The sequence below is a fragment of the Myotis nattereri genome (assembly GCF_964212035.1).
Source record: "Myotis nattereri genome assembly, chromosome: 12".
NCBI lineage: Eukaryota > Metazoa > Chordata > Mammalia > Chiroptera > Vespertilionidae > Myotis > Myotis nattereri.
This window is the reverse complement of record NC_138087.1, coordinates 9,690,389-9,699,194: the sequence shown is the minus strand read 5'-3', so window position 1 is coordinate 9,699,194 and position 8,806 is coordinate 9,690,389. Positions and strand designations below refer to the sequence as shown.

At 61.4% G+C, this 8,806-nt stretch overlaps 1 protein-coding gene across 1 annotated transcript; it reads right to left on the bottom strand.

The window, feature by feature from the left end:
* Window positions 1–663: 663 nt before the first annotated feature.
* LOC308528427 (NUT family member 2G-like) lies at window positions 664–8,464 on the bottom strand (the record flags this gene model as incomplete). The annotated part of the gene is made up of 7 exons (XM_081104025.1): window positions 664–1,544; window positions 2,085–2,201; window positions 2,577–2,821; window positions 3,280–3,419; window positions 3,892–4,020; window positions 4,162–4,879; window positions 8,371–8,464. The coding sequence occupies 7 exons, from the start codon at window positions 8,462–8,464 to the stop codon at window positions 684–686; spliced, it is 2,304 nt and encodes a 767-aa protein (XP_080960151.1). The 3' UTR covers window positions 664–683.
* Window positions 8,465–8,806: the final 342 nt, after the last annotated feature.

Genomic DNA, 8,806 nt, shown 5'->3' with positions numbered 1-8,806 from the left:
CGTCCCACACAGAAATCCCCCAAGGGACTTGGTACCCTCCCCACCCTCTGCCATTCCCCGTGTACCCACCTTTAACAGGCTTGTTGCCATGACTCTCCTGTCACCCCCTTGTTCCAGACTCCCCCCACCACCTCCACTTTCAATCACCCGCTGAGACAGAGGATGCTCCTCCTGCAGGAGGCCCATGGGGGACAGGTGCCCCTGAGGCCCAGCCTTTCCCTCTCGGGTCAGGACACAGTCTGGCCTTGGGAGCAGAAGTGGTGGGAGGGGTCCCTGGGGATTGGAGAGCTCTGTGCTCCCAGGAGCAGGAAGAGGTCCCTGTCAATCAGGACGAGGGACTGAGGGTCCCCTGTGGATTCAGAGCTCCCAGGACCTCCCGCATCCTCCCTTCCTCTCAGGTCCCCTCTCCAAGGAGCAGCACAGACACAGCAGCCTCCAGAGCATTTTCAAACAAAATTATCTTTATTCATAACAAACCCACAATGCCCCACAAGTGCTACTCCTACCCCCACCCAGGCCCACCCCACCCTAAGGGTCCCGCCCTCCCTCCTACCCCCACCCAGGCCCACCCCCACCCTAATGGTCCTGCCCTCCCTCCTACCCCCACCCAGGCCCACCCCCACCCTAAGGGACCCGCCCTCCCTCCCTGCCTCCCATCCTCCCATGTCAGTGGAACAGCAGGATCAGCCCTGCGATGAGAAGCAGCTCTTGGCTCCTCTGGGGGACAGCCAGGCCCCATGCAGTCTGGGCCCCTCGGGGCGCTGGCAGTGGGGGGCACACCCCTCTGCTCCATCCTGGCTGCAGTGCCGCTTCCTCCCACTCCCTGGGTCAGACGGGTCACACTTCCTCTTGCGAGGCTGTGAGGAGGGCACCAGCCCCAGAGCCAGTGCTGGCCGCCCACAGACCCCGAGGTCGGCCCCTGGGCGGGGCGTCTTCTTCTGAGACTTGGACGCGGCAGGTGCAGCTCGGCTGAGGCCTCGTCTCTGAAGGGACTGGGACTGGGCCGCGCCCCGGGGCCCCCGACCTCCAGGGCAGGCCAGGCCCGGGGCGGGGGCAGGACTCAGAGAGAGCGCGCAGGGCAGCAGGCGGCCGGGAGAGGCCCAGAGGAAGGCCAGGCTGCGGAGGTCCTCCTCCTCCTCACGGGGCCTGTCCGCTGGCCCGCGAGTCTCCCTGACAGGAGAGGCCTCTCTGGGGACGCAGGCCTCCCTGGGGCCCAGTGCGCAGTCAGCAGGCCCGTGGCCCTGGGGAGCAGAGGGGGGGCATCGAGCCCGGAGTGGTGGGTGCTCCTGACGCCCCGCAGAGACAGCAAAGGCCTGGGGCCTGGGCCGGTGGGCGCCTGCTGGGCTGCGCCTTTGCTGGTCCTTGAAGTCAGTCTCTGGTGGGCAGGCTTTGTCACTGAACCCCAGCTGGGGGCCACGGTCACGCCTCTGGGCATCTTGGCTGGTCTCAGACTCAGAAGGACTTGAGTCCCACAGGGGAGCACCGTGACTCGGGGGTGCTTGCACGTCCACCTCCTTGGATGCCAGGACTCGCTTCTCTACCAGCTGGGAGGAAGAAGGGACAGTGACTGGCCCTGCACACGTGTGTGTGTGTGTGTGTGTGTGTGTGTGTGTGTAGGAGGAACGTGGGTGATGGGACAATGGTACGGGGGGGGGGGGGGGGAGGTGACACCGTGACTGGAATCCACCACAGTCATGTGTCTCTCCTCTGTCCCCTGTGCCATATTCCCAGCCTTGTGGCCCCTCCCCTTCTGGGCTCCCACCCCCTCCTCGCTGTAGCCCTCTCCTTCTTGTCATCCTGCCCTGCTCCCACCCAGGGCTGGCCCTCAGCATGCGGTGCCCGCAGGCAGGGGTGATGTGGACACAGGCATGTGTGTCCTGGTTCTGGGCTGCTCCCTTCCCTGGTTTACCTGGGTGTGCCCTCCCCTGGCTCCCTGAGGGCCCCCACCCCCGATCTACCTGGATCCCTCCCTCCCTGACTCACTAGGGCCTGTCCCTCCTCTAACTCACCTGGGGTCCCTGGGTCCGATGGCTCACTTGGGGACCCCCTCCCATGGCCCGAATGTCCACCCTCCCCTGGCTCACCTGGGCAGCAGTGAGCCCTTCTTCCTGCTCCAACTCCTCAGCTAGGGCCAAGGGATCCTGCTGTGCGTCTGGGGACATTATTTGTTCCATGAATTGGGGGTCAATGACCGCCTCCACCTGGGACAGAAGGAAGCGGCTGTGAGCCCCTTGGCAGGGAGCGAACTGGGAGTCAGCGGGGCCTGGAGCACAAGTGGGAAAGCCAAGACCCACCCGTCCTCCTGCTCAGGCGGGTGTTTTACTCCATCATGGTCATCAGGTGCACGCACACACACACACACAAACACATACATGCACATACACACACATGAACACAGCACACACACACCACACACACACAAAGCGCACACATGCACACAGACACGCACACTCTCACACGCCCAGCTCAGGAACAAAGAGCAGAGCCCAATCCCATCAGCCTGGGAGAACCCGGGTCTGGGTGCTGCAGCGCCTCCCTCTGGGACCTTATAGACCCGGAGCTGCCAGCCAGCCCACCTGGGTGACAAAGTCTTCCTGGGAGCACAGCTGGTCCAGGTAGCTCAGGAGACCCTCGTCCTGCAGCCACTCCTTTTCTTCATCTTCCCGTCCTCCACCTGGCGCCCCCACGGGCAGCTCATCCATGATGTCCATGTCCTCTTGCTCGGCCTCAGGGGGGGTCCCATTGCGGGACTCAGTCTCCCAGGGCGGCTGAGGTGTGTGGGCGAACTGGGCGCTGGGTACAGCCTTCCTGGTAGTGCGCGCTGGGCAGAGAGGGAAGAGGAGGGAGCGTGAGGGGGTAAAGCTCCCACCTCCAGGGCATGCGATGCTGAGGGCAGTGTTTGGGGCATTAATATGGGTGCGGCTGGGTCGGGGCCACCTGAACCCTGTGACTATGTGAGGGGAGGCCAGAGGGGAGCACCCAAGAGAGTCATGTGTGAGGACGTGTGGAGCCACCGAATCTCCAAGGGGCCCCGCCGCCAGCCCGCGTCTCAGCAGACTTCATGTGGGGCCTTTGACAGGGAGCGGAGAGAGGGGATGGGAAAGTGGACCAGGTCCAGACCCCATGGGGACCAAGGGTCAGAGGCCCGACTCTCAGGGCTGTTTCCCTTGAAAGCCCAAAGCCCCCCTGAAGGAGAAGGGCCCATGTGGGGGGGACAGTGGCCTGCTCTAGGCCCTGTTGCCTTTGGCCATGGGCTCCCGTGGGAACGTGCTGGCCTACCTGGCTGTCTGCCCACCACTGGGGCTGGGGGCCCCGGAAGATCAGGTCTCGGTGGGGCAACAGGGGGCTGGGTGTGTGCCCCCTTCTTCCACTGCAACTTCTCAAACCGCATCTGCTCCTCCGCCTCAAACTCCATGAACCTGGGGGTGAGGGGGGCACAGCTGTGCTGAGAAGGAGGCCGCCGGGAGCCCAGCAAGGCAGCAGCGGGTGGAGTGATGCGAGAGCCAGGGCCTTGGGGCTGTCAGGGCCCGGACACTGGGGAGGCAGGAGGCTGGCTGAGCACGTTCCCGCACAGCCCCTCTGGCTAGAGTCTGCCCACGGGGCTGGGCACCTTCTCCCCAGCCTGTCCTGAGCCTTCATGTCCAGCCCAGGACGCATCAGCGTCAGAGGAGTGGGGAGCTCCCGGGAGGTGGGACAGAAGCACCCACACTCTGAAGCTGAGGGAGAGGCTTCCCCAGGAGAGAAAGGCCTCTGGGCTGCGGGGACGCCATGCTGAGTGACACCCTCCCACCACCCTCCTCTCTGATGTGACCTCACAGCTGGACCCTGCCCAGCAGTCAGCCTCCCCCCGCACCCCACCCCCAGCTGTGGGGACCAAGGACCCTGACTCACTTTTCTGCCATCTCAGAATAGACTCTCCGGTCAAAGTTGCTCTTGCGCTGCCATTCCTGCATGGCCTGCCCTATTCCCTCCTCCAGTGTCATGGTGGGCCTCAGGCGGGACAGGGACCGGAGCACTGGCCTGTAATGCCTCAGGGTCAGTCATGGCTGCAGCCTGGCCTCCACCCACCTGCCCACCCAGCTCAGTGGCACCAGGTTCCCACCCCCACCCGGCAGGACTGAAAGCTCCAGGGGCGTCCCTTGCCCTGCCCAGGGCACTCACATGAGGAAGCAGCAAAGAGCTCCCGCATCAGGACTCTGGGGAAGGTGCTCCCGGGCCAGGGCCTTGAAGCACTGCCAACGACGGAAGTCCTCATACACACTCTTGGGGTTACAGGCGTCATCCACCGAGGCCTTGGACTGGGAGGCGGCCAGGCCACCCTCCCTGGAAGGCCCGTGTGGCCGTGGTCCAGGGTCCACTCGGGGGACGATGGGGGCCAGCTGGGCAGCTGGTGGTGGAGCTTGAGGAGGAAGGCCGGGACACCAGCCTCCATCGCCGGCCTGGGTGCCCCCAAAAGCCGAGGCGGGCATAATCGCCTCCACCGCAGTGGCTTCCAAGAAGAGGGGTGCAGGACACACAGCACCCCCACAGATGGCCCCTGGAGCACTCCCGTTGAGGGGGGCCTGAGTCAGGACAATGGTCTGAGTCTGGGAGGGCTGTGGTCGTCCCCCTTCTGACCAGACCTGGTCCATGATGTTACAAGCCCCAGGCCCAGCGGGGCGTTGACCCGCATCTCCTGCCACCAGAGGTGTCCTGGGCAAAGCGGGCAGCACCAGGGGGCGGCCAGGAGGGAATGACGGGGTCCTGAGGGGCGGCAGGTGCTGCTCCCCAGGTGGCCGGTGGGCGGGGCCAGTAGTGGGCGGGGAAAAGGGCTGTGCCATGAAAGGAGTCACGGAGGCACCGGGCTGCAGGGTCACATCCGCTCCCAGCACTGCAGATGCTGCTGAGACAAAGGAAAGGGTGAAGGGAGGAGGGGAACCAGCAAACAGCACTGAGGCGCTCTGGGCCCCTGTAGCCCCTGGGCAGTCAGAGCAGGGAGTCTCCCAGGGGAGGGCCATTGGGACGGGCAGACTGCGGCGGTGGCACATGTCCTCAGGTCATTGTCCCGCTCTGACCTCCAGTTGGGAATTACTCCACTGGAGAGCTTGCTCCCCATCGCCAAGGCTCCCTGACCACGGTCTGCGAGAAGAAACCGCCCCAGCCAGCGCTGACCCTGAGAGCCGCCCTAAGGATTCCCTGGCACCGACCCTGCCAGCCTCAGAGGCATGGCCCTGGGCAGCAGTCTGCTCTGGGGGCAACGACCCCCGGCAGACCCACCCCGGTAGTGACCTTCTCCCAGGTAAGTTCTAGGCACCCAAAGGCCTCTGAGCACAGGCCGTGTCTGAAATATTAGGGCCCCATCTGCTCCTCAGCCTTCCCTTTTCTCAATAAATCACCCCCTCTCTGCCCTGGGCTTGCACAACAACACAGAAACCCTTGAGTAATGTCTCCCCACAAGAAGGCACAGGGACCCTGATCTGACCCCTGAACGCACTGACCAGCATGCACATGTGTGTCAGAACCAACAGTGAACACTCAACACGGGCCAGGCCCTGCCACTCGGCCCCAGCGCTCAGACTAATGGCCGCTCAGGAGCTTGTCATTTCACAGCCAGCAATGGCGGCAGAGCGTTAGAGAAGGGCCACAGAATGCGGCCAAGTGGGGCTGTCGGTAGGGGTTTCCAGAAACTTCCATAGCTGCTGTCCTGTTAGATGGGTCATGGGACTGCAGACTGTGTGAGGTCCTTCCCCTTCCAGCTCCCAACAGTGGAAAGTGAAGGCCCAGTAGGAAGCAGGTGTGATCTGGTGACTGTGGGACACAGTTGTCTGAACACGTCCCCGCTCAGAGGAACTCGAGCAGACCTAGTCCAGGAGACCACGCTGCACACCGCATGCCCCTAATTCCTCAGGACAGGCGGCCTCGAACGTTTACTACTGACACAGACCATGGTCTTCCTGCCCCTGTGCACTCCCCCCTTTAAAAAGGAATCTGCCTTCACAGACGTTCCACGGACACCACCCAGGCTCCACACCTGTTTTCTGTCCCTGAAGCAGGGACCTGGACTCTGAGCAAACCTCTCATCTCAGAGGTAAAGGGCAGGGCAAAGGGTGCGCCATGAGATACAGGACAAGAGGAAGTCGGTCTGAAGACCTGGGTGGCCACAGGGGGGACAATTCGGGACAGCTCAGGGAGCCGGGCCCTCTCTTGGTGGAAGTTACCCGGCCGCCCTGCCCCTGGGCTGAGGAGGGGTGAGCTCTGGGCCAGAAGCAGGGGAGAAGCTCTGGGCTGCAGCAGTTGGAGGACCTTCCAGCCCAGCCCTTGAGAGGACATTTCATTGTGGACTTGGCCACAGACAGCCCCACTGGACAGCTTTCTGGCTAAGACCCTCCCACAGCCCCCATTAGCTCTAGTGAACTCAGGTCATGTCCCTTAGAAAGATACTGCGGGGCAGGCTCCAGGTGCCCGAAGAACAGCACACAGGACTAGGCTTTCTCATGACCCTTCCTGTGCTTCCCCCACGACATCGCCCACTCCTCCCCCCACACACGTGGGAGTGGCGTGTCTCCCCTCTGGGAAGAACCCACATGCCTGCTGCCGTCCTTTCTCCACACCCAGGCATTTCCCTGAGCCACCCTGACCCACCTCTAGGAGCCCTCCTGCCAGTGCCCTCACAGGTTCCCATGGGCTCCCAGCCTCCCCGGGTGACAGGTCCTTGGAGGTCCAGTGCTCGCTCCCTCCCCTACTTCAGCCAAACCGTGTTTCCACACTGTCACAGTTTAACCCCAAGTTTTGAGGGACATCTCCGTGTTTAAAACATCCCCCCTCCAATCTGTAGTCTTACCTCCTACTGAAGCCATCCCCGCAGGCTCATTCACTGACCACTGCTGCCTAGTAGCCTCCACAGTGAGAAAAGTCAAGTCGAGAATCCAGAGAGTGAGCTGCTCCAACAGCTGCTCAGCATCCAGTGGAGGGAAGGTTTGGATTTGAACTGTAGAATGCAGGGCTCCAGACCTTCTGCAGCGGGGGAGGGGCCGAGGACCAATGGGCCGGGGTGGGGGTGGGGGGGCATTCCATGGAGGGCTCTGATAGGTAGGCGAGAACCAGCAGTTCCTTTCAAATTTAAACTCACAAATTTAAAGACACACTAGCAGTAATGACCTTCTCTAAGTTCTAGGCACCCAAAGTCACCTGATGGGACCTTATTTCAGTTCTTGACCCATCACCCTAGTTCTGGGTCCCTCAACCTGCTTCCTATCTGGTCTTGGTTGACTTCAACACAGACTACACTTTCTGAACAAAATCCAGAACATGCAGCCTGAAGAAATATGGCAACTTATGGCAACATGGAACCCAGTGTTTGAAATTAGGACTGACCCAGCAGAGGCAGCATGCTCGGTGGCTGTGTGCACATCATTCCTCAGGAAGCAGTGCTGTGGCCCCAAGTGCCGCCCAGTGCTGGGAGCCCTGCAGATGGAGCTGGCCCAGCCTTACAAACCATCCCCTTGGCTCCCGTCCATCCGGGCAAGGCCCTGTAGCCTACAGGGCAAGACCAGACATCACTACTTCTCAGAGTATTATGTTGTTCAGTGTCTCATTTTTTTTTTTACCATTTGAGTGATTTTAATGTACTGTTTTAAACAAGTAATGCCTTTGCATAGTTCACAAATTGTGCAAAATGGAAAATGTAGTGAGGAGTATTTCTCCTGCCTCCTTCCCCTCTTGCAAATGACTGGAAAGATGATGCTATAATTTCAGTTTCTTTGGAAAGTATGACAAACTCAAGTCAGTAAGTTGATTCTGCTACTATATATACGTTCTATTGCCAACTGAAATTCTGCAATATAATACAAAAAAGGAGGGCTGGCTGGGTGACTTTGTTCTCATGCTACCTGCCATGTCAACGGAAACTGGCCCAGACAGTCACGTTTTGATCGATGTTTGAACAACAACCTTGCAAGGGAAACATCTGTGAACCAACCTTTATTGAAAACCCCCACGTACTGAATAAAACAGGAGGAACGGGGTCAGGGGCAGGCGTCTCTTAGAGTGTGTCCAGGTCTAAAGTTCTTGGCCGGAATTGTGCAATGCAACGCCCGGACTTCTGGGAGGAAGGACCTACTCTCTCTAGAAACTACGGACATGCAGTCCAAGGGCATGAAGGCACTCGCCCCTCAGAGGACAGTGCTTCAGGCCGGCCTCTCCCAAACTCTGTCCCGAGGGGCAGCTAAGTGCATGGACTGCACGTTTGCAACTTTAAAGTCGCAAGTGCTCCCTGCACACGCGCTGGGAGGTTCCTGGGAGGAGGACCTGCAGGAGGCCTCACAGGGCCCCTCCCTCCACTCCTTCCTCTCCTGCAGGGACAGCCTGGGCCCTTCCCAGGGTGCCTCGCGCCAGGACGCACGGGCACGCCCACTGGGGGCGGGACTCTGTCCTGCAACTGCTCCCAGCGTCCGTTGCGGCGGTTGGCTTCCACAGGCGCGCGCATGCGCTAACGGCAGGCGGGTCCCCAACGGCCGCCCAGGCTGCACGCGGGGCCTGGCATGGCGGCCTCCGGAGTCCGTTAGGCAAACAGGGAGGTAAGGGGCGCGCGGCCCCCTCTCCCCTCAGGCACCCCCTCTTCTCTGTGGTTCTCCCTGTGGGCTCTGTGCCCCCGGGTCTGTGCTCAGCCCCCACACCCTCACATATTCTGTGTGTTTTCACCGGGAAGTGACAGCCACTGCCCGTTGGGGGTCAGTGATGGGGGCCTACACGGCCCAGTGATGCCTGTGAGCGTCCAACTCGGGGTCGGTCTGTGTCCCCCGCTTTCTGAACAGCGCGGCTCCCGGCA